Here is a 25,736-nt window from a genome sequence, read left to right on the forward strand (position 1 = left end):
CACAAACAGGACTTTAATATCACCAACCATTCCCATGTTATTACGGTGTATCCATATAAATGGCCCACCCTGTAGAGCTATCTTCAGATACACACAGCTGATTTATTGTAGTGCGTAATTTGGCCTTGACTAGCTACTAAACTAATTACCTAATTTGTGAAATTTAGGTTGTTTTAATCTAATACTTTCAGCTAATTCACTGCAGCCTGAACCCAGGTTTGGGGGAAAAAATGTTTAAACAACATGAAGCTAATGATAGACCTCGGAACAAATCTCCACCGTACCGTTCCTTCAGCCAGCGCTGAGATGACGTTCCCCAGGGCCGACAGAGACTTGTTGATGTTCTTAGCCTCATCCAGCACCGCTCCCTCGGCGCCTGTCTTACTGACCTGACACACATACACCCGCAGACAGGAGGAATTAGTCCGTAAAGAACATTATCAGCAGGGAAATTATGTTTATTTTCCTGGTGGCACTGACACTGTGGTGTAATTTAGCAGTGAGAGGGTTCACTCAGTGCATTTTCAGTTAATTTGTTTCAGTGAATTGTTGCAATAATTGACATTTTGCATGGCAAAAATTTCAAATGGCAGCATGCAGCTCAACAAACTGTAGAAAAATCAAATTTGCAATAATAAAAAAAATCAAATATGAGTAAATGTGTTCAAATGTAACTGTTATTTTAAAGAAATACACAGAAATAATTATTAGAAATCTGTCTTGCAATAAAACTGCAATAAAAAGCACTTCCACAGCATCAGAATGAAGAATTTGTGCATGCACAGCTAATTGCTAACAGACAGGAACACTGACAAGCCCAGACGATTTCCACACTTTGAAAGGAAAGGCACACGTTATTCTGTCATAATCGCCATGGGATGCAATTATTTACGGCAAAATAATGAGGAGCTTAATTACAGAGGAGAGCAAGTCGTCCTATCAAAGCCTTCTGTGGACCATACGTCAGGCTCCTGTTCAGCCCAGTCAATAACGTTTTGTACCAAAGCCTAAAAAGCTGCTGGAGTAGAACCTTTTACTTATTGAGCCCCAGGGAGGACCAAGACAACTTACAGATGCACTATCAGCACTTATCAGCTACAAACCACAGACATCAACATCTATCCAGATTCTACTGCAATCTAACGCTCTAAGTTTTCTACCAATACTATCAACACAAGGAGCCAAGGGCCAGGTTTAGCGGTGCCTCTAATGTATTTTCTATTTGCTTTTCAAGCGTTTGAACTATGGCCCAGTGATAGATTGTTTTATAGATGGTGTGATGGGGCTGAGCTGACTCAGATTTCACCTAGAAGACCTTTAAAAGTGGAATGAATTTGTTGTTCTTTGGTTCCCATCAGTTTGATGTTTATCTTGTCTGAAAGCTCCATTTAGCACTTGTTATTTTTCAGAATAAACGGTAACCCTGATAATGCATCTGCGACAGACTGAAACAACCCTACAGTAAGGAATCAGCTCTCGGCCTCTGAATTTTTTTATAAAGTGGAATTTTTAAAAATCAGAGCAATCCAAAGCAATAAAGATTCAGGTTTAGTTGCTTTAATGCATTGTTTATCTGCTTCTTTGATGTCTGAAAACACCATTTCAAAGCCCCCAGTGTTTCAAACCTCTGTCAACAGCAAACGTCTGGAGTTTATATCCCTCCTTTTAATGTTTTTGAAAGAAAAATCCCCATTCTTCCTACCTTCTCACTGCCAGCTAGGTCAACCAGATATAACTTCCCACTCAGCTTCTGCTCAGTCTCCACGTTTTCTTGTTTGATGTTAATCAGGAAGATGCTGTGACTGCGGGAACTATGCTCATTCATGTCTAAAGAACAAACAAAAGTTCATTCAATTTAGTTCAAGTTCAAGTCTTCACTTCATACCTCGCCATGCATTTCTCCCCTTTGCACATTAATCTTGAAACTTTGAAGGGGGAAAAAAAGTCTGACATAAAGTGTCTGACGGAGTGAGTGTCACAACATCAGGAAGATCAACAGTGTGACTCACTGGTGACAGCAACGTGACGGTTGGCCTTCCCCTCATCTATCACATCCATCACCTCCTCGGGACTTGTGACAAAGCGCTCAGTGCAGCCCTTAGTGAAGCAGGAAATCAAATATACGTTCAGTAATATGCACAAATATTAGCTAAACATACAACAGATCATCATGAGCGTAGAACCAGAATTAATAATTGTGGTTTCTTTAACTTGGACTAAGACAGCTTAGATGAGAACATCGATAACACTCTCAATCATGTCAGGAAACAGTAGAAAGAGTCAGTGTTGTTCCTCTGTACCTACATAAAAATTCTATTTGTCTGTTTTTCCCTCTTTTTTTGAGGGTTTGCCATGTTGACAGCCTCCAGGTTTTGAGCGAGATCAACCAGAGCGCAGTCATTTCCACAAACACAGTAAAGTTAGGTGTGACGATGCATTATAGAGCCCTAGGTGTGCAGATAACTTTATTTTCTTATCATTTTATTAAGCCAGAACTGAGAAAACTAGCAAGCTACTGGCTGTCAGTCTCAGACATGTCAATCTTCTCACGCTGATCTATTCTTATACTCATAAACAACAAAAACAGCATCTTTATAATAGAGAAAAATGCAAACTGAATCGCGTCTGTAGGTGACTCACCTTCACATAAGGAACTCTGTGTTTGTCTTCGTGCACTGACAGATTCGTCTTTGTCACTGAGTTAGGAGAAAAAAATGGAAGATGTCATTTTTTTTTATTACCTAGAGGATTGAGCGTGTGTGTTCATGAGTGTAAATGTTTGCCCATGTGTGTGTTTGTGCAAATAAGCATCTGCATGGAAGTGTTCTTCCTTTCAGCACAACTATAATGAGACCTGACTATGTTCCCTTCATATTTGTGAGTCAGCCTCTATCCACTGTGTGCAGCGTGAAAAAATACTCGAGGGCCTGGCTATGAATATTTTCAAAAGAACTGAAGCCTTATTTTTTGTATAAAGTCAAAGTGAGAGGTTAAGCACGTGCCTCTGATAGTGTCAATGAACAAAATACCAATTTTTGGCAAGGGCACTTACTGGCCCAAATTCCTGCATTAGTCACTGCACATTTGAAAGTCTTATCATGTCGGTAATTAAATTTCACCAGATTGTGGAGGCCGTTTTCTCCCTTGAGACTGTTAGTGTGTGCTTGTGTGGTTTCATCCTACAGCCATTTCCCCCCATAGGTTGTTATTCTCCTGCCTCCATTCATCTGGCTTGTTGTTGACTCTTTTTGTTCAGAGCCTAAATGTTCCACAGGCACTGTGGACTCCCCTGCATACAGATGGAGGCTTTCACCACTGTCTCTGGCTCCATTAAAGATGTAATCACACCCCTCTATCCTGGCCTCTCCATCATTTTACACGGGTTGTATATGGGTGATAAGACTATGAGCCGAAATGCTGAGTTGACTCTGGGTGTATACAGAAAATAGAACAAAGCGAAGATATAAAGGAAGCCAGTGAGGTTGTTTACTTTTTCAATTTAACTTCACAGATCAGTTTAATTTTACGCTTTTTTAAATTAAAAGGCCATGAAAAGCGAGGAGGGGAGGGCGTGATAATAAATGTTCCTTTTCACAAGAGCGGAATAATTTAAAAAACATGCTTCTTTTCCTCGATAGCTTCACAGCTTATATTTATAAAAGTGTCAACTCAAACAGCACCAACGTGTGTTTGTGTGAGAATCCATCAGCGTCTTCGTGTTCTCCACAGAATCCAAGTTTTTAGTGTTTGCAGCATTAGTACTGCAAAGTCCATCTTATGTTGTAGCATTACCAGCTGGTTTTGAAACCTAAGACTGTAAGTGTAAACCTCAACATTTTTATGTAGTTAAAACATCAGGAGAAATCACGGGTACAACTCTCCTCACTCCCCAAGACATTTTTAATACGGTCCACTGTTCAGCTAACAGGATTTTAGCTGACCTCTGTTAGGAGATCTAGGGTCACTTTGTGCTATAAGCACTCAGTGGACCCTCACTCAGTTAAACTGAGTAATGAAAAACTCAAGTACTCTGAAAAAAAACCCCACAGAAAACACATCACAAACCGAAAGAAGTCCCGTTGCCTTCTTTTTTTAGCTTCTCAAAAATTTCCCCTATTAATTCACTCAAAAAAGATAATAAAAATGATAATACAGGCAGAAAAGTGACAGAATATTTTCTGTTTTTCTTTCTTTTTTTACTGTGTAGGACAGAGAGAAGTTGGGAGCCTTTGAGGTAACTCTTTTATTATTATTTTTCTACTGGTATTTATTATAATTACATCTGTATTTACTAAAAATGTGCCCATTAAGGGTTTTTGTTGTAATATTTTCTTTTTGTCTGTTTCTGTGATGCAGTAGTTGCCTGTCCCAGGATGATTTTCTTCTATGGGAGACAACAACGGAATAATATCTTAAACATAAATATAAAGTGATTAGCCATAAGATTAAAAACCCTGGCACAGATTATCTCCTTGATAATTTAGGACACCTTGGTTCCTGAGATTCACTTTATTATTGCTTTGATAAATACCACCCAAGTAATCGTTGTCTCACACCAATTTACCACCACCACATTGCCACAGCTTACAACAAGAACTGCTTAGAAATGGCTGGAGGAACATAATAAAGAGCCCATGGTATTGACCAGCTCCCAAGCTCCCCAAATCCCAATCCGATCAAGCAGCTGCAGGATGCATTGGAATAAGTCCCAACCACTGAGGTCGACCAGCCCAGAGGGCCTGAAAGTTCTTCTGCTTGTATCCCAGTGCCACACGCTGCAGGACACCCTCAGAGGTCACATATCCATCTCATTCAGAAAGAGGCAAGTAAATTTAATGCTGTGGCTCATCGCTATAGATGTGCCTGTCAGTTTGCATAGGGTTCAAACACTTTAAGTAATAAGGTCTTAAAATGTCAACGGTTAAACATGATTCATCTGTGTGTGAGCAGACAGCTTTTAAATCTGTGTTGTGACACAGAAAACTACGAAGCATTAACAAAATTGAACTGTATTTCAGTTATATACCGTCCAGCAGGTCCCGGATTTTATCCATGTAGATCTCAAAGTAGGAGACCTGCAGCAAAGACAAAAAACATTTGATAGCAAATATTTTATCAGGGACACAGAAAGAGAATTCAATGCAGATAAATGAGGAGGATGATAGGTGCTCACTGTGCAAATACAAAATGCTGCAATAATCTGCTGTGGCTCTGATGAGGTATTATCCTCTATTATAAGACCGTGATGTAAAAGGGAAAATGCTGTGGGATGATCATGGTTTATTTATCATGATTTATTGATGCTTGGCTGATTCCACTCAACCCATCCATGTGAGGATTACATCAGAGCTTCAAGTTGTATTTCTACTGAATATATTCCATCTAACAGCAAACGTAAAAAAAAAAAAAGAAAGAAAGAAGAAGAAGGTGGTAAAAATGCAAACTTGAACACACAAACGTCAGAATCCACACCAACCTTTATGTGGAATTCAAGATTCTCATCCATGGCAAATATATGTTCAAAAATGTCCTCAGCAATCCGCGGTATTATCCCCATTCCCTGGTGATCATGAAGGTTCCCCTAAAGGAGGATTGAAATGAGACAGAGACATGTAAGTGAAGAGCAGGATAAATGCAGACCCTGGGACGAATAAAGTCGATAGAACAGTAAAAGAAAGGAGAGCAGCGAGGCTTTTGACTTGAAAGCGAACAGGGTTGTTTCCCACAGAGAGTTGTAAAGAAGGTTAGTTTCCACATGAGGCTGAGAAAGAAAGATAGAGAATGATGGCCATGACGGAGGCAGACATAAAGTCAGGACAGGCAGAGGAGGAGACGGTGTTTAAAAAGGAGGAAAATGTGCGTGTATCTCTGTGCTCGCACGTGCCACATTGCGAGGGCTACCTTTTGAATTTTTTAGCAGCACTGTACCTCCATGGTGTGTGTCTTTCCTGAGGAAGTCTGCCCATAGGCAAAGATAGTCCCATTGTATCCTCCCAGTACATCTGAAGCGAGGAAGAAGAAACAAAAGCACGTTAGAGAAGAACGCAAGGGGGGAAAAGAAAATAGGTAAAGAGTGTGAAAATAAAGAATGGCAGGAGAGAACAGGTGCAAAAATATAAACAGATATAAATTTCTATCCTGAGTCACATATGTGGAAACCAAAAAATGATAGCAGCCTGTTATGCCTGGCTTACCCTTCAAATCCTCAGTGCCAAAGTAATCTACTGGTGGTTGGAAGTGTATACTGTTGTACACAAAGAAAGGGAGCTGTATTGTGAGGACCCTCTCCACCCCAGGTCCATTCACCCTGCCCGCTACCACGGTTTGTTCATTGTCAGCAACATCGGGAACACCTGGGCCCAGTGTGCCAGTGCCCTATAAAAGCCTTGGAGCTCAGCTTTTGTGCCCCTCCCCCCACCCCCTAAGTCACTCATCTGCGTTTTTGGGTCACCGCTTCTTATATTAAAAATTCTTAAAAGAGCACCTGCAAACAGCTGCATGGCCATTTGCAGATGAATGATCTATCTGAAAAGGTTCAATTAGGTTTCAGAATTCATCAACAGCAATAGTTACTAGTTACAATGTCACACTGTCGGAGGCACTTCCTACGACCGCTGACAGTGGACTCATCTCTGTGTCCTGTTAGACCTCAGTGCACTTGATACTGTTGAACATTTTAATACAGAGACTATAACAAACTGTTGATCTTAAAGAAAATAAAGTGCAGGGGTTTGAATCTCATCAATCGATTCTAATTTGTTCACGTAAATGAGGCCTTTTCTTCCCTTACAAGTTTATCATGGAGTTCCCTTAGGCAAAAAAACTGCATATATTTTCAGTGCCATGCAGATAATATCCATCTTTATTTATCTAATGAATCCAGATGACACAAACCAATTACATGTCTGAAAGACATAAAGGCCTAATTAATTCAGATTCTTAATTGGCGTCACTATGTGCATCACCTTTATGCTCACATGACCACAGTATTTTTACTTCGTTTTTCATGTGGACATTAGTGTCTGTGTGCCAGGCTTTACACTGCTCTAAACACTGTTTTAAACTGTTAGGTTTTCTATTCTCAGTTCTACATGATGTCAGAGAGGGAGACTCTGTAATATGGTCATCTCAGATACAAAGATCTGGCTGTCAGGAGTTGATATGAAGCGAGTCATCCTAAAAGGCTTTTTTCAGATGGTGGATGAACGGAGAGGAGTCACCAAGACCCTTTGTATAATAAAAAAGGATTATTTTTGAGCGATGAATTATGAAAAGCTACTCTAGTAGAGTCCAGAAATGAAAATATGAATGTGGAAAGAAACATGGTAGGTCCCCTTTAATAGTAAGATTATCACACTGAATTTGCTAAAATCTAAATAAACCTGCCAACTCTGTGTACCTCAAGGTGTCAGTCAAAGAGGTTGTGTGATTGCATACCAGTTAAACTAATTATACCCTTATCAACAGGCCCTCTTACCAATTATAAGAGGGCCTGTTGTTTCAGCCGTGAAAAAAGTCGGATTGATTTGAATTCAACCTTGAAGCAGAGTTGCCTAAAAGAGCCAGTTTGCCCTCCAGCATTCAGCAAGCAGAAACTCTGTAAGCTTTGGTGGCGCTTTGTGCTCTGGGCTTCTCACTGCTTCACCCACATTTGTTAAATCTGTGCACAAGGTTTCTACAGTGTGAGTAGCAGTGAATGAAAAAATTAAATGATAAAATTGTTTGTGAACGTGTTTTATCGCGACAGAAATTAAACGGCATACAAAAACAACCAGACAGGAAGTTCCCAGAGAAATACAAATATGTTTGACCTTTGCTCCAAAGGTAGATTGATCTGAGCCTCATAAGCCTGTTGGATCTGTGGGGTACGTGGTATTTAAGCTTGGTTAGGTGCCGGATGACCTCTGTGGCTACACACAATAAACAACAACTTCCTGCAGCATTAATGTCACCAGGAGGCAGTCAGCGAAGTACAGAGCAAATACAGATATATTTCCCTTTTTCTTAGTGGAAGCCATAGCAGAACGCCTCCACTCCAGCTGAGGTTATAAAGAAATACACCCTTGGATGTTATAGTGCTGACAGAGGCCAATAAACCTCTGCGATAAAAGTCAAACATGGATAAAGAAAAACATATCATCCCAGAAGTCCAGCAGCCACTGGTCAGCTGACCACAGACACATCACAAAGGCTCTCAGCTGTAACCATGCAGAACCCTCTTTCTCTCCTGTTTTCATGTGTTGCTGCCTCTTCTTGTTCATGTCTTCCTTTGTTTCCACGCTGACCATAGTGAGAACAACGCAGAAGTGTGGCACAAAAAAGAGCAAACACTAAAGAATGTGTTATTGAAAGGAAATGAAGGCAGCGGGACACTAGATTGCTAAACTACAGAGACCTTCACAAAGAGAAACACAGAAGAGAAGAGTCAGCACGAGTCTGAGACAAAGACACTGAAAAGGGCAAAGAACCCGACGGCACAAGTGTGAAGAAAAAAACAACGAAAAGGGCAAAAAAAGACACTGTAAGATGAGAAAACTGAGAAAGTGTAAATATGGATATGGTCTCCAAACCTCTTTGCTCTCACCAAGCTTGCCCCCTCTGTTACCTTTTCCCCCTGACGCATTTCAAATCTAACTTCTTATCGCATGCCTTCCTTTCGTTAACTGCCTGCCTTGAATTTTTTTCAACCTCGCAGTGAAAGCAATCCTGCCTTTTTATTTCTTTTTTTCTCAGCCTGCATGGTAATCTCACCTACAAGTAATCTTGCCTGCCAAATCAATCTTTTTCATGCCCCATCTAGAACTAGTTCAATGGAGTTCCACACTCACTTTGAAGGTGGGAGAAAAATGAGCCCCTAACAGGGAAAAAAGAGGCAGACAGACATAAAGAGATGCAGACAGAAGGAAGGGAAAGAGAAAAAGATTCAAAAGTTGAAGGTAATGGTTTTGTTTGATCTATATGCCCCTTGGATATGCTGGTCCTGCTGCGCCATGATAAGCATGCATGTCATTAATCAGTGCATTGTGATGCTCCTACATGCAGGCCGTGTGACTACATCATGTCATGGAAATAGTTTTTTCTTGCATCTTGTAAGGGAGGTGCTAATGGATGCACCAGTGAATTGTCAGTGTGAAGTGACACCACCAACATGGATATCACGATTATGGTAATTCAAGGTGCTCTGTCGTTTTTTCCCTCAGCTGTTGTGTCACTCATACGTCATGGAGACAAAAAACCCCACAGAACCATGTATGTGACTCACCTTTGACTATCTGCTTGGCACAGGTGCTGTAGACCTGCTCCTGTGTGCTGTTAGTTGGGAAGACTCGGTCAAATACATACGCCTTCCCCTGTGGAGGCCAACACAAACACAGTCAGCTATGACAAAGACCGTTTAGAGCGCGCTTTAGATCATACTCAGCACCTCGTCCTCCTCTGTGACGTGCTGTAAAATGCATCTTGGGAACTTTGCGAAGCAGAGCGCACGTGACGGAGACACATCATGTTTTTCACTAAAACATTTATGTAAACCCATATTGCCACTATAAAGCAGTGCCACATCAATATTTCCTATACGCAGAGTGAACATGGTTTATGGATGCTCTGTCCATCTGTGTGTAGGCTGAAATAGCAGGGTGTATATCACATTAAGAGGCCCATCTGTCTCTTTTTGATTAGTGCAATATGCATCCTGAGTATATTTGATGGAGGCAGTGGTTGTTTCGAATGAGTGCACCGCAGCGTAGAGTAGAGCTTTGAGCAAAAGGTTGTTTGACCCAGAGAGACAGAGAGACAGAAAGAGACCACGTCTGAGGTAAGGCTATTAGAGGCAGTGTTCAAGGACTTCAAGAGCAAAGTGATGGAGATGAGAGAAGAAATGGAGTGGAGGCGTAGAAAAGAGTGGCAGTGTAGAAAAAGTGAAAGACAGCAGATGACCTGAAATCAGCATTTGAGAAAAGGAGAATTTAAAAAAAAAATGCATAAAGACTGCAAGGAAGAAGAGCCTGTTTCTCTGACTGAACCATCAGTGGGGCTAAATAAGTCAACCTGGTGACCAGCCTGCGACTACCCATAGACGGGAAGACATGAGCTAATTCAACGCACATGTCTGGACTGAAAGTGAAGACATTCAGTGTTCAGCTAAATGGATTGATTCATCTTCCCAGTGCAGGACATTTAGTAACACACACCACTTGAAGTGGTCAATAAGATCGGGGTTTATTCTACTTTGAGCAAGCGCTGATGTAAATCCAGTGACTGGGAGCTGTCTTGCCTCCTTCAAAAAGCATGCCTGACTGCTAACAGACCCACTTGTGTTTCTGTGCGTGGTGCATATACTATATATGTATACAAGATTCACAGCAGCTGATTGCCTCGAGGACCTTCTCTACCACCCACAAATACGGCATACCTTCACTGTAAGGAGAAGACACGTACCAAGGATGTGGCAATAAAGCTGAAAAACACAAGCAGAAACTTGCAGGTTATTGTTTCGTTTGTTTGTTTCGATTGATCGTGTAAATTATTGCTTTTCTTTCCAACTCCTTAGATCACCATGACCTGGATGGCTGCAAACCTGCATATCATGTAAATGTGTTTTAGTGGTAGACGATCTATAAAGAATGTATGTCTGCCCTTTGCATAAATTGCATGTGACCTGTGAGGATGATCTAAACTATGATTATTGCTGTATCAGCAAAACCCCGGTGATCCATACTATCAGCAACTGTGAATAAAATGCAACAATAATTTCCCCAAAATTTTACAGATGGGCCCCATTGTTCCTGAAGGTTCTAAATGGGACAGCAAGATAAACTCGAAACCCCACAGCGCTCCAGTTTACAGTGGCTTGAGTAATAAGTTCTGTCAAAGATGCATGGCTCACTGACTCACAATTTATGGTTTTTCTTTTTGGGCTTTTGAGCACATTTATTATTTGGTTTTAAAGTTCCATTAAGATGAAATTTTATTTATTTGTCATATCTATTTATGTATTCTGCTTTGGCCGGTGGAAAGAAAAGAGAAAAAAATAAAGCAAAAAGGATAGGTCGACGAATTTATGTCATTTTTAATGATCGCTAAAGAATTAAAGGGAAGTGATGATGAATAATGAAATGTTAGATTAAACTGCACCACCACAGAAGAAAAAAATGCTTGAAGCTTGTTAACTTAATTAAGTAGTCTATAAGACATATAAGTTATGATATTTTGCTTACAATGAAATATCCTTTTGATTAAGGAAGCTGGAAAAAAGTGGATGTTTCTAAGGTAGCTGGAGCTAGTGTAGATGATGCTGTGTGGTTTTTACCTCTGCTCTGATTCTCTCCCACTTACTTTTTTAAAAAGACATTTAAAGACAGAATCTGAATCTTTGCCTTGACAAACAACTAGACAGTGCAGTAGTTTTGCATTTCAGTTTTATTTACACGGTTTAGCACAATCACCACCAGGCCTGTGCTCATGGGGTTTGGTCAGGCACAAAAAATAACATGGATTTGCATCCCTGTGGGTCCAGTGCCCATGGGGACAGGCAAAGGAAGGGGCATGGACCTGTGGACCCTCAGGATTGCAGACTCATTTTTGAGATGCGGAATGTCACCTCTTCAACGAGGACCTGAGCTAGCGCAGGATGGGACTAGATATCATTGTGTGCACCGGTGCACACAGTGATATCTAGCTTTTCTCCAGGATTCTTGAGAAAAGCAGGTCTCTCCTTTTCAAGACTGGCCCATGCTGGTGTGGGGACACTTACAAGCCCCCGGCTGTGCATCATCATTGTGGCGTTTTTCCATTTTCTTGGAAAGGAACTGCATAGTGATCTAAAGCAGAGTGTTGGTTCATTATTGGACTTCTATGCTAGGCATGGGCTGGCCTTTACAAACACCATGTTTGCATATAAGGTGGCTCTTACGTGTATTTGCTTAGGTCGAAAAACAGTGATTTACTTTTTTGTCTTGGACACTCAAATGAAGAAAGGAGTGGAGGTATTAACTGACCACCACCTAGTTGTGAGTTGGACCAGATGGTGAAGAGAAGGCTCACGGACAGCAAAGCCAAACAAAAAGTGAACATCTGGCAGAAGCCTGTGAACGAAAGGTCTTAAACTCCCATGTCCAGCATTATTTCTTTTGCATCCTGGGAGAGGCTGGGGACAAATGAGTCATGGCCAAGACCCACACTGCTTGCAGGAGCTGTGGTTATAAGGTCATCAGGATGTCTGGAATACTCTCCTTAGCCTTCTGCTGCTGCGGATGGGTGGCTGGATGGATGGATGGATGGATGGATGGATGGATGGGTTTATCACAATGAAAATGTGTAGGGTGTTTTTTTATACAACAGCTTGTGATCCTTTTCAGTGTTGCTATGGTGTGACATGCAGCTGGCACTGCGGCGTGCATTAAAATAATCCACTTCAAGAAAAAGAAAATTATAAATAAATCAAAAAATAAACACCATAAGCAAAAACCCTTAGGCCAATCTAGTATATTGACACAATTTATAGAGGTTATATAAAACTTATTATTTCAACCTGCCAAGAGATTGAACTCTGTTCAATCTATATATTTTTTTAAAGTTGTCGCACTAGAGGAGAAAAAAATACAATTTGTGCCACTCCCCAACAACGGTCAGTGAAAATCACGCTGAATTACTGCAGAGTAACAATAACAGAGTGTTTCAGCAATGACCTCCCACTTTACACTTTTATCTTTGCATAACATATTTTATTAGTGACAGACTGCAGGAACACTTTGGCAAAATCCAAGCTTCAATTTTATTATTTCTATTCTACTTCTCAATAAGCTGAGTTGTTGTGCTGTAATCACAGCTGCAGGTACAAACAAGCTCCACGTCAGAACTGATTAACCCCGACTCTCTTCCGAATGAGCCATTTATAATATACTACACACATGCTAAATACTATGGAGGGAGGCACAGGGGAAGGGAGAGGAGTCATGATGTGGTCTTCATCGGGATGAATAAAATGAATCTGTTATGTAAGCTGGGTAAAAAACAGCCCTTTGCCCATCATTTGTTATGCTGTCTCCACTAAAACACTAATCTGCTCCTGTGCTGCATGAATGTGATAATAGCACCGGCATACAAGACATTCTGTAAGCTTTCTATCTACACGTCCATCTTTCTGTCAGGCCTGTTGGTCCAGTTAGGTATTGTTACATCTGCTTGTTTGCCTCAGTGCAGAGTCTAACATATGTCTTTTCAATTTCGTGAGTGGACGCTGTTAAAAATGCAAGCGTGGGAAGAAAAGTGTGTGCATATGTGAGTGTGTGTGTTTGTGTGCATGTGTGCAAATAATATATCCAATTAAATTTGTACATGCAGACATTGTCTATGGCCCTCAGCTCTGTGTGCCATGCTAAACACCCACATGGCCTATCCAGCCTGCAATCTGCTGCTGTCTGCCAGGAAACAAAGAGGCAGTGGGCTGCGAGAGTGAGAGAGGAACACCAAGACGCAGACAAAGAGAGAGTTACAGAAAGGTTCAAAAACCGCAATAAAAAACAGAAACTGTGAGACTTTTCCCCAGCGGGCAAAGAATGGACAATTAATTACAAGACCGAGCTGTGCAAGGAGACAATAATCAGAGAGCAGAAAATAAAGTAGTAAAATCAAGCTATATAATCAGCAAAAAACACAGAGAGAGAAATACAATCAAAATGGAAAACGACAAACCCAGGAGGTGCAGAACAGACAACAAGAACAAGAGGAAATGAAAGAATATACATTAAAAAGACAAAGAAATGAGAAATACAGGGCTGCAGCAGTCAGTGACAAATTTAGATTATTATGTGAGGAGGGCAGAGTTTAGGACCCTGTAGAGCAACCTGAGGGCTTGGCAGGGATCACACAATCATATTTATGTAAAAAAAAGAAAGAAACATACATAGCAACCGTGTTGCCATCAACCATCAGTTTATGGACTGTTTTGAGCGTTTAAAGCCATCTTGTTTTCTAAAACCAGATATGACAAGTGAGCTGATGCATCTGACTAAGGAACCGAGGGCGCCACTCGCTCACACAAAAGCAACCTGCCAGTCAAAAATTAGCCAAACTCTGCTTTAGTGCTTATTTTAGCATAATTTAGACCACAATTTATAAAATCAAAATTGTGCTGTGTTGGAAAAAGGCTTAAAACTATTGGCAGTGACAATACATGCATCTCACTAGGTAAATGCATGTACAAATAATAAATTAGAGTCAGCTTCTGCTAGATTTCTGCACAATCTAATTTCTTTTTGCAACATGAGAAGTAGCAGCGTACTGGTCAGAAAGGCACTTCCACACTGGCCTCACATTTCAGACCAAGAATCCATATCCGTGATTCAATTTGAATTCATTCAAATATATTCAAGTATATATGGGTGGCTGTAGCTCAGGTGGTAGAGCAGGTCATCTACTGATCGGAAGGTTGGTGGTTCGATTCCCGGCTTCCCCTAGTCTGCATGCCAAATATCCTTGGGCAAGATACCAACCCGAAATTGCTCTCCGATGCAGTCATCGGAGTATGAATGTGTGTGAATGTCAGTTGTGTAAAGCGCTTTGAGTGCTCGGAAAAGCGCTATATAAGAACCAGTCCATTTACCATATATCATACATGGTTTTTGATTCTCATGCATATGTCAGTCTCTTTTCCTAACTCCTTGTGCAAACAACAAGATGAAGAACAATATGTTCCAGCCAAAAGAAAAACGTGGAATTTCCATGTAAATGAGCATCCCCCTAAAGCAGCTTTAAATGGCAACCTGAAACTGGCTCCCGATGCTGATAAACCAATAGAACTGTCAAACCCTTCTTCTACAGCAGATGTTTTCACAGATAAATCCGTACTATACCATAACCAGAGCCATCTGGCAGATGCACAAAATTATGAAGCAGCAAGTAAAGAAAGCAGAAAACCAACACTGAGGATGTTCATTCAACTTTATATTTTCTTTATAAATTTTATATCAGATAAACAAATCACAGATATGACTCAGACTCTATTCGCTAAACAGCTGAACACTCTGGCTTTGTAAAACGTGCTTCAAACTATTTCAATTAAATCATTTTACAGTTTCCAGATCATAAAGCTGAATGAACAAAAATGGTGATGTAATCATTTTTCCAGGATTTGAAAAGGAAAAGCGGAGTCAAAGATGCTTTTTACACATGTTTAACTTTTTGGCCCACGTATTTGTCTACAAAACTACGACACTGAATTGTATCATAGTCAAGCAAACCTAACTGAAAGGGAATCTATTCATGCACGGTCCTACGTATATCCACATAAAACCTGCAGAGGGTCTAAAGACAAGGGAGTGGTGGCAAAATTACCAAGTTAACCTTGAAACTTCTAATATGTTTGAAGTTGTGTTTAAAGTTTTTATTTCTCAACTTCCAAGCAGACAATAAAGAGCTGATCTGGCAGCACTTGGAGGACGCGCACAATATTAGATAGGTGGTTTAAATTTTGCAGCTATTCAATTACTGACAACAGACAGTAGTAATGCACCAAATCCCTTTGCCACATGTTAAAAAGGCTAAAAACGACAGAGTTGAAAAGATAACCGCCCACAGCTAATACTTTGATTACAGTAAACTCTGCAGGGCTTCGTTTTAAGGAGAAATCACAGCCGAGGTTACAGCAACTCAGTCACGGCTACAAAACCAACAATAGCAGCTGCTATGAGAAAGTCTGCACAGAGTGCTTCACCGTGAGAAAGTAACACGCTTCACTGCATCGTGCCTAACATCCACTTCTTCCCTGAGAGGTTTTTCAGCTCCGTAATTACCCAACGCTACATCCACCTTTGCTCCTGGCAGACAACACGCATTACTTGCTTGGTCACACAAGGTCATTTGATGGGAAACTGCTTTATGGAGGTCTGTCACTTGACCTTTATGTTTCTGGTGAGGAGCATTTCAAAGAAACAGCAACCTTTCTGCAAGAAAAGGCTAATTCTGGAAATAACACCTTCTGCTTGTGCTGAATATTTAGTGACTGCCAACATTTGCAATGAGGGAATAATGTTTTCCAACACAGGGTGCATTTCCCTTCCACTAACCAGGAGAGACATTAGTAAAAAATTGACAGAAAGAGCTGGAGGAGATGATGGAAAAATTGGGCCGTGTATGTGTTTCTCCTTCTCCAACACATTGAGATCATTTTTTGGCTCGTTTGTAGATGTTTGGTCTTCCTGTGTAGGCTTGACTGGGGGCAGAGAGGAGGCAGAGGCAAAGGAAGTCCTATTTCCACTAATCAAAGTGAGAGTTTATCTTGGTCTCTGTCAGTCTTTGCATCAGTCTTACCCACAAATTCATCAACCCTCCTCTCTCTCCCCACAGAAATGCGAAAACAGGCACAGTGAGAATGACAGCAGAGAGTAGCAGCTCAAGCTGCCAATGTCTGCACCATTCTTCAGGCTAATCAGGCTTCAAGCCCCAGATAACAGCATCATTAGCGTTTTTCTCGACAACAGAAAACCCCTCACAACTGCAAAAGCTCCAGTCACACAATATTATCTATCACTGCTGTTTTCCCTAATTCACTGGGCTGACAACTCGCAGAGTCGACTGGCATAGTGCCTCGAGGGCAAAGTGGCTGTGAGGTTCACATGTACAGTAGTGAAGTCTGGATGCAGAGATGCAGTGGTGGCGTTGTATTCTTCTTCTTCTTTTTTTTGTTTTTTCAGCTATCTTGTACTCATCAGAGCCATTTTTGTAGCAATTTCACTTAATCGCTAGCTCGGGGAACTGAGGTTTACCACCCAACATTACTTTGTTAACACACTTCTAATCAGTTATTTTCCTACATCAAGTTGCTTATAAAAGATCCACGGATAGAAGTGGAGCAATTATTCCTGAATCAAAGTGAGATACTCTGCATAATTTATCAAGACGAATGAAGGAAACGGGAGGCAGAGGAGTGGAGATGGGAAGGAAAGACTGGGCTTTGTTCGCCGGGACTCAGACCAGAAAACGGGAGCAGCAGCTTCCCAGTGGACAAAAAGCGAAGTTAGAAATTGAAAGACTTGGAGTGACTTCAAAATGAGGAAAGGGAGACAGACTAATTGATTGTTATAATGCAAGCCATGACGGATGAACTTCAACAACAGCCAGAAAAGAAATGAGCAGAAATGATAGATTGATAAATGCAATAAAATGCCAAAAGCAAATATTTCATTCTGTTCTTCATATTCCGGGAAAGTCACACACTTGAAACACTCACCACAGCCGAGCCTTCTTTTGCTTGGTACACACTTGATTGTAGAGATAACACACACATAACAGATGCATCCACCCTCCAGGTCTGAATAGTCAAGTCAAAGTGAAAGCACATTAAAAAGTGCTTTAAATGACCAGCAGGAGGCAGCACCAGTGGTTATAAGTCTTTTATGAGTCTGTGGAAAAAGTACCCTACTTCTTACGTGATTTATAACCTTACTAAACATTCCTCCTAATGCGCTTATGGACTTACTATATCATAATCTTTGATATGACTTGCAGTTTATGTTGAAAGCTAATTTATTCCAAATTTTAACAAGTGAGTGAAAGTGGGAATAGCATTTACCTAAACAGTAATTCCTCACATGGCCTGGAAGGAAGCAGGGACTCTGATTTCTAACACGTGGGGCAGATTTTCCAAGAAACGCCTCATATTTCTAACCCTGATTTAGCTGGTTTTAGCTTCACATCACTTGATGACATAGATTAACTCAAATATTTGTTCATGCTCTCAAGCTAGTTGGCCGCCTAATAATTCAGTCTATGCAGCAGCGTGGCTGGTTCATTGCACCCGGCCTGAACATGATGTGTCACAACCATATTAGAGTTTCTAATGCCCCATGTACTGTGTGAGAAGGTACTACACACAATATTCCCGGTTTATTGGTGTAAATAGGATCTACAAATAGGAAATTATATGACCGAGCTTTGAGAAACACTTCAAATGTCTTTTTCATAATGTGCTTATTTGTGCCTTGTCTGTGGTGTTCATGGCTAATCTAAGCTAAGATTAATATAGAACATCATAAGGACATTAGCATGGCATTTATCTTGTCATCTCACCCTTTGCAAGAAGGCAAAGAAGCATGTTTCACCAAATATCAGGTTATTACGCTTAAAGTGAAAAGGGTAAATTATCATTAGCAGTTCTACTGATGAAGAGCATGCAATAAAACAACAAAAGCCTCTAGAAAACAATTTTGTCAATTAAATGTTGACAAAGTTCTTGAATCCCTTTTTGTGTTGTTTAGAAAACACAAACGTCCCACCTGATAACACTTAATTATGTTGTTTCATGAGAGGCTTTATTTGTTTTTGCTGTGCATCATGTTGCCTTTATGATTCCAGAAACTTCAAATAATTCAACCGTATTCTCTTTATTGAGCATAAAAAAAGCTCAAGCACACACTGAGGAGAGCCCTCAGCATTCTGTAAGTGCAAAGCACACAGAAAATTAAATTTTGTTCAGATACTGCAAACAGTGCAGAGAGACAAAGGAGAAAAGGTTTCAGAAGGAGAGGGGGTAAGGAGCAAGGAGAAGAAAGGAAACACTTGGCAGAGATGACAAAGATGCCTCATGGTCTATGTGACACTGACTGCTCCAGCGCTTGCCTGCAATGTCACATTTGATTGGCCCCCCTGCCATCACACATTTTCCATTTATTGATGTTGTAGAATTATAAAAATCCTAGAAAACAGAAATGAGCCTTGAGGAAGAACTGAGTTGTCTAACACGAAGCGAGATCAGCCGCGTCAGCCTGAAGCAAAGATTTTCAGTCACAGCCCGAGACAGTGTGAGCGCCCAGCTAATAGCTGTCCTCCCTCTCAAAGGGAATATTTGATGTCAAAAGGCATATCTAAGGTCTTGCGGCCTCACACTTGTTATCTCCTTTTCAGCCAGCAGTCTCTTCCTTTCAGCTCTACCTGCGTACAAGTTAATGCAATCAAAATTAATTCACACAGGATACAGGATTACTCGTGACAGCAGCTTTGTCTCTGTCTACAGCACTTCAGCACACTGGGGAAAAAGCCAAACACATTTAGCATTTAATGCTGAAGAAATGTGTGTGTTTTTCTTTTCAGGCAGCAACTTTACCTTAAAAGGCCCTGTGCCAAAGTGCCAATATAACTTAAAATGTGTAAAGTAATTCACGCAGCAACCTTCTAGCACTACGGGAGCAGACAGCGCATCAGTTTATCACGTTTTTTAAAAGGAATATATGAAACGTTTTGAAAGGTGAAAAATATGTCACCCAAAAAGTGGTTTATAGAAAGCAATCTTTTCAACTGAGCCATTGGTCCTTCTCTACGACTAATTCAATTAGTACACAAACCTTCGAGCCAACTTTACTGGTTGATTTTAGCCAATGTAATGCTCCAATGTAACGATAACGCAACCAGCTTACAACTCTAGGCCAAATTAAAATAGAGACTTTGTGTGGTCCAGGGCCACAGTCTAGATTAAATGTGAGCCTCGACACTGTGACTGATCCTCCATACAGCACGTTTCAAAGGAAGACACTCACAGTACCCCACCAACCAGCCACAGCTCTGCACCACACCACTGGTATAAGGCCCATTAATGTGGCCGAGAACGAATAAAAAATTAGACCATGAAGAAGATTCAGAAACGTAGCACACATTTCAATCAGCTTCTGCTGCAAGCAATTAGACTGAATCAAACTAGGACTGAGCAATGATTTAAATTTCCTGTAAAAACAACATGGTTATGCTGATTTTCACTGTAATTCTGCCACAACTAATGACAGCAACATGCAGCGAGGTAATTTGGATAATAAAGGCCTCCAGGAAGAAAAAAAGCGACTTTATTAAGATTTTGCATAAAATGGAATTAATGAGAAACTCCAGGAGACAAAAGAGGTAAGGTAAAAGAGCAAACCAAAATAAATAAAAAAGTTTGATATGATTATCGACGTACCTGCTGGAAGCCAAAACAAAAATCGCGTCGTGCTGCTTTAGCCTGGAGAGAAATGCTTTTTAAAGTCTGAGCTGGGGCCAATCCTTGGCCATTCAAAGATTAAAATAAGCCTGATATTTATGTTTGCCAAGATTTTCCAAGTCTCTTTTATGTGATGTAGTTTAAATTAAGTACTAAAATCGGGATAAATTAGATTATCCACAGAAAAGGAAAATGTGCTTTAAAGCATGGCTCTCCTGGGAAATAATAAAAAAAATGCTGGAGTACATGTCAGCATTCTTAAATGTCAGTTCGATTAACTGTGCTGTGTTTAACCAAAGGAAACAAAGTGTTGGGCATTGGATGGCTGGGATATTCCTTTTCTCTCCTTGGGATTTCCTTGCTTTCCTATTCCCAAGACAACAAAACACCAGGGGTGCTAGCATGTCCCGACACGTGCACGAGCATGTGCAGCTGGTTTACGAGGTACTGCTCGCATACACTGAGGGCAGACACGCGGCCTGGGCAGCATCCTGGGCATGGCCGTGGCTAATGAGAAGAGGACGCTCCATTAACACTCCCCAGAGCTAAAAGCTTGGTAGTCACAACCCACTTGTGTCACAAAGGCAGAGGAATCATGAGGAAAGTGTTGACGAACTGGAAGAGCTTATCTAACCCTGACACACATGCACACTGAGTAAAAATAAAGACGAGCTGAAGGAACTGGAGTTAATATCCTGTTCAGTGTGGCTGCTGACTGAATTGATGTCAGTGTGATGTTAGTATTAAGGCGTGCTGAGAGTCTTTATTGGTATGGGGTAGATAGTTTTGATCCTTGACATTATAAAATTGCACAAGTTAGCTTTAATACAGTGATGATTTAAATACTGATTTCTTTATTGAGGAAAGCAAAATAGATCTTAATGAGCCCTTTTATCATTTTGTACCTCCTCACATTTCTAGGAGGGATAAAGGGACGTAAACTCCGCCAAAGTCAACAGATCCCTTAATATTTTGGCTCCTGACTGACGGGAGCTTCCCCTCTTGACGCTATTAAAACCTGCTAGAAGCCTCTGCCAAAATGAATGAGATGACAGATGAGCTGAGCTTTTTTTCTCTCTTCTTTAAACTGCTGCTGAGTCATGAGGAAATGAGCAGCGGAATCATTACACCATGAAATCCAGCCAGACAGAGAAAAATACTGTGAAGCATTTATTGTGAAAGAGAATGACAGAAAGAACGAGAGCGGGAAGAAGCAGACGAGGTCTAATCCCAAGAGGTGGCTGCTTTCGCGCCGATATCCAACATGGAGAAAAGAGTCCAGATCTTGACCCCGCACAGCGGTCCCATCACACTGCTAATTGGAAAGGGTGTGAGCTCTGCGCTGATAGAATTAGAGTGCCAAAGTGTGCGAGCGAAGGAAGAGCACACCTTAGATCACCACTTGTGATTCTGCTTGGTTTCCAGACAGTTAACGGTAATGCGAAAAAATATCCTTGAGAAGAAATGGTTCTGCTGGAGCTATAAATAACAGGTACAAGACAGGTAGATGACTTTACACGGCGCCCGACATGCTCTGTCAACAGTTTGTTTCAACAGCAGCTGTTTCCCCTGCATCTTTTCTACCTTGGCGCCTAATGAAGAAAAGGACAGGAGAAGGCGGGAGGATCGGCTCGCAGATGAGATTAAAGAAAAAGAGCCCATCAGAAATCAGGATCACAGCCATCCCACCAACTAAGAAGCTGCTGGTTAATAATCAGCTAGTTTTTAACCATGTTACATCTATTCTCTGCAGCAGCACACCATTTGACCTTAATTTATTAGTAGCAGAAAAAGTAAAAGCTACCTCATGTGCCCACATGACATCTGAGAGCTGAAGTGCAGGGTACGTGCTCTCTGTGAGCTCTCTAAGACTGTTATAAGACCTCTAATCCGCTATTCTTCCCAAAAATGTAAACAAGGTGTTGCTCACTGTTATAAATACAGCAGCCACTGCAATTTCTATAGAAGTCTTGTAAAACACTTAAGGGAACAGCAGCCATGGAAGAATAATCCATGGGATATATAAATGCTGTGCAAAAAATAGAAAATCAATAGTTGTTTAGTCCACACATATTACTTGGTTTTACTACCACGGGGGCAGAGAGCCACATTGCTTTTCATTCATCTGTTACGGTCAACAAAAAAAGCAAAGGTCACTCTGCTCCATGTAATGATGACATGGAGGTCAGCGTGGTGCTACGAAACTTGATATAATGAGTGTTTGAAACTCCGCATATACAGAGAAACGTTTCTTGTTATTTGCGGTACTTTGGTCCAATCTAAATCAGAGTGGACCTGCACTGCGAGGCCGGCTCATTAAAATGTAACTCTAATGTTGAAAAGCAACGGACCGTGATAAAACAGGCCCACAGGTATGGAAACACAATGACCTCTAGTTTGTGAGACACTGAAGGGTAGATCCATGGTGGAGGCTTTTCCTCTGGCTTCGTTGTAATACTTAGAAATGGGAAAGGACCTAATAATCTTTGTTGATACGTTCTTTCATCCTCTCTTACCCCCTCAAGTTAAACTCAGCGTTCGGCTAAAAATAATCACAAGGAAAGCAAACAAAATGGAAAATATTTTCGTTTCTGGACAAAGGGAATGAAAGTGATAGTGCTTATCCCGCAGACTCTAGAAGATGAACACAGCCGCTGGGTATAAAAAAGTGAAGCCAAAGCAGAAGCTCCTTGAGATCCAATTCAACTGAGTATCACTGGGTGCTGGCTCCACAAAAAATAAATGTGAAAAAATCTGTCTGCAACAGATGCCCATCCAAAAAATGATCTACTCTGGTGAATTCTTGGATAGTGGTGATTTTAAAACAATTTCATCGCTAAAAAGAACTAAAAGGGCAACATAAAAACCCCAAGATGCTCTCCAATGCATCCATCCATCCATGTGTGTACATGTTATGCAGAATGCACTTACAAAGCATAGAAGAGAGTGCTTGTGTTGTATAAAGCACTAGAGTAGAAAAGCGCTATATAAGAATCAGTTGATTTACCGTTCTCCAGTCACTCTACCCTCTCCAAATATATTCACTTATATCTCCAAAAACCAAGATGGTGATGGCCCCCACTGGGAACACTGTCCTGTGTTGGTAACAATGTAATAGGGTTGCAGAAAAGCTGGTGCCAACCCCTGGACAGATCAGAGAGATAGAGACAGGCAGCAGTTTACACTCTTACACAATCTAATACTTATTTGTCTTTCCTACACAGGTTTGCTCTTAAAGTTAACTCCATTCTGGGAGAGTGAATCTTGAGCTGCTGAGAATCTTTAAAGCAATGGTTGGGACTTCCAGTCAATCAATCAATCATTTAATTAAACAGATTATTGTGGATTTGAAAATCTTTCTTGGTTTTCATATGTACCTATTATTTTCAGTGATATCAACTTTAATCGCATTTTTCAAGTTACCTATATGTGACTACAGCATAATAAAACTGGAAATTGTGTTTTTGGTTTGCCAAACCATATTTTTAATGCCCCCCTTGGCTCATGCGCTAATCACATGAGCCAAGGCGTGAAAAAGGGTGTGGGTCGTTATCAGCAGAGGTTTCAGGTGAAACTATTGTGAGACCCAATCATGTGACTTACTGAGATCACTTTCATAACCTATAAATGATCTTAAAGCTTCACCGTTACATTACAATAACAATAATTACAGTAATAATTACAGTAATTTGACAAATGTGGCATGCTTATAATAGTTCTAACATTTTTCATAAGCATCTTAATTCAGAACTTCTTATCACACGCTCCTCCTGCTATGAATATGATACAATTTTAGTATGCCTGTTACTACTGGACAGCAAGAAAGAAAAAATTCCATGTCTTTTCGCCCCCGAGGCTGCAACCATCATTTATTTATTCATAGACCCGAAAGCGTGATTCACCGTCACAGTTTTTTTTGACTAACAGAAGATTAGGAGGGACAATCTGGCCTTTCTGATGCTGCATTATTGCAGGCACTGAAATACTCGAGACAGCTGTGTCACTCCACTGTGGAGCAAACACAAAGGCCATTCGTTGGGGTAGTACAGCCAGAGTGATTATTACTGTCACCCAGCCACAGAGTGGTGCGTAGCTCCACAGGTGGCTGCAAATCTGACGGTGAAAAAAAAGACATTAATAAAAGACTATGAATAATAAACACATTCATTTTGGGGTCACACAGAGAAGATAATGTGCCATACTGCCGTTGTTATCAAAATTAGCCTGATGATGATAATGTCTGAAAGTGCTTTGAGGAACTGATAAGAAGGCTGACTGGAGTTTTGATGTATGATCTGTGATAAATGATCGCATTGTTCTTCTGCTAGTTTTAGGTTTTATTTAGCCACTTTGCTCTGCACTCTTTCAGCTTTTAAACTCTCTCTGCCTGTGTTAGTGAGACAAACAACACAATCAAAGAAACACACTGCACTCCTGTTCTGCTGCTGCACCACACTTCAGATAAATTACACCGATTCCTCGCTTCTGATGTTAAACGGATGGGCCTATATCTTCTATAACAGCAGGGAAGCCATCAAACACAAGGTTCAATTAAAGCCCCGAGTTCTCAAGGTGAAAGGCATCTTGCCCAACACCTAGCTGCACGCAGACACAATTAGCATAGAATTATTATTACTGTCACACAGCCAGTGGTTTCAACAACTTTAACAGCAGAAGCCAAACATCATTTATGAAAGATAAGCTGATGTTTGATGAGAAACAAAAACACTTTTTTCTTGCTTGAAGTGAACAGTTCATAAGCTACAGAGTCCTGCTTCGGTTCAAATGAATCGATGAAAACTTCTTTTTTCATTTCTTACTGCTTCATCAGTATGCACTGTGCACACTGATGTGAACGTGTCAAAGTTCTCATCATTAAAACCGATATCAAATTTGATCCTTGAGTCTTTCGTTGTTTGTTCTTTTGCACAGAAGTTTTTTCTGCACTTCATCAACACAAACCGTTTGAAAGTGCCAGAGATGTTCCCTACTATATCAATTCACAGTGTACCGACAGGCCATCTCCTTCAATTTTTAATCTCTCCGGGTCCCCCCTTGTCTGCCATCCAGGTGCAGTCAAACCATCACTCTACAGCCTATATCATTGCCTCTGTCAGTTAACAAGTTGTGGGAAGGAGTCATCCTCGAACAGACAAATGAAGGGCCATCACCACTGCCCAGATGCGAATTGTTTTTATCAGCCGACAAAATGTGGGTGCTTAGCTGTCACTACAGGGTTCTCGCAGCAGGTCTGCTTTCCTGTCGTCCTGATATTTTAAATCCTGATGCAATCTGACGGCCGGGGCATTTCAACTCACAGGAGACATGTACTTTTTTTAACAGCTTCTTCTGAGATACTAGAGGGACAGCGCACACACTGAAAGCATTTATGCACCAAAAGCCACTTACATTCATGCATTACATTCACAAAGATGAAAACTTCACACATGGTGTACTGACTGCAATTGAGGGGCGGTTGGTGCATGAAATGAGAGGAAATATAGGCAGAAAACTGCACTGTTCTGCCACAAATACTGGAACAACAGCAGGCTCTCACCATAGTGACGGAGTACAGTTCAACTTAAGTGGGCAACATGATGTTACCTCATTTCCTCAAACCTTTTTTTCCAACCTTTGCCATCTATATGCTAATAAGAAGCATGCGTTGCTTCTTTTCAATATTAAGTAGCCTAAATGGAGCTAAAGTACTGCCCTTTCATTTCAAAAGACATACAGTCAATTAACACATTTTGTGAATTTTAAAACCAAAACA

The 25,736-nt window shown here is 40.8% G+C and overlaps 1 protein-coding gene across 2 annotated transcripts in view; it reads right to left on the bottom strand.

Moving 5' to 3' along the window:
- LOC102313626 (kinesin heavy chain) overlaps positions 1-25,730 on the bottom strand; it is a 68,009-nt gene extending 42,279 nt beyond the window's left edge. For both annotated transcript variants that reach the window (XM_042212961.1, XM_005944343.2), the window contains exons 1-9: positions 17,228-25,730; positions 9,263-9,350; positions 5,929-6,002; positions 5,477-5,581; positions 5,027-5,075; positions 2,641-2,696; positions 2,010-2,097; positions 1,703-1,827; positions 285-389 (exon numbers count right to left, since the gene is read on the bottom strand). In XM_042212961.1, coding sequence (XP_042068895.1) covers positions 285-389; positions 1,703-1,827; positions 2,010-2,097; positions 2,641-2,696; positions 5,027-5,075; positions 5,477-5,581; positions 5,929-6,002; positions 9,263-9,350; positions 17,228-17,338 — 801 coding nt within the window. In that variant the 5' untranslated portion in view covers positions 17,339-25,730. The remainder of the gene's footprint in view (positions 1-284; positions 390-1,702; positions 1,828-2,009; positions 2,098-2,640; positions 2,697-5,026; positions 5,076-5,476; positions 5,582-5,928; positions 6,003-9,262; positions 9,351-17,227) is intronic.
- Positions 25,731-25,736: the final 6 nt, after the last annotated feature.

This window comes from Haplochromis burtoni, unplaced genomic scaffold (assembly GCF_018398535.1).
Source record: "Haplochromis burtoni strain Fernald_Lab_line unplaced genomic scaffold, NCSU_Asbu1 Contig_403, whole genome shotgun sequence".
NCBI lineage: Eukaryota > Metazoa > Chordata > Actinopteri > Cichliformes > Cichlidae > Haplochromis > Haplochromis burtoni.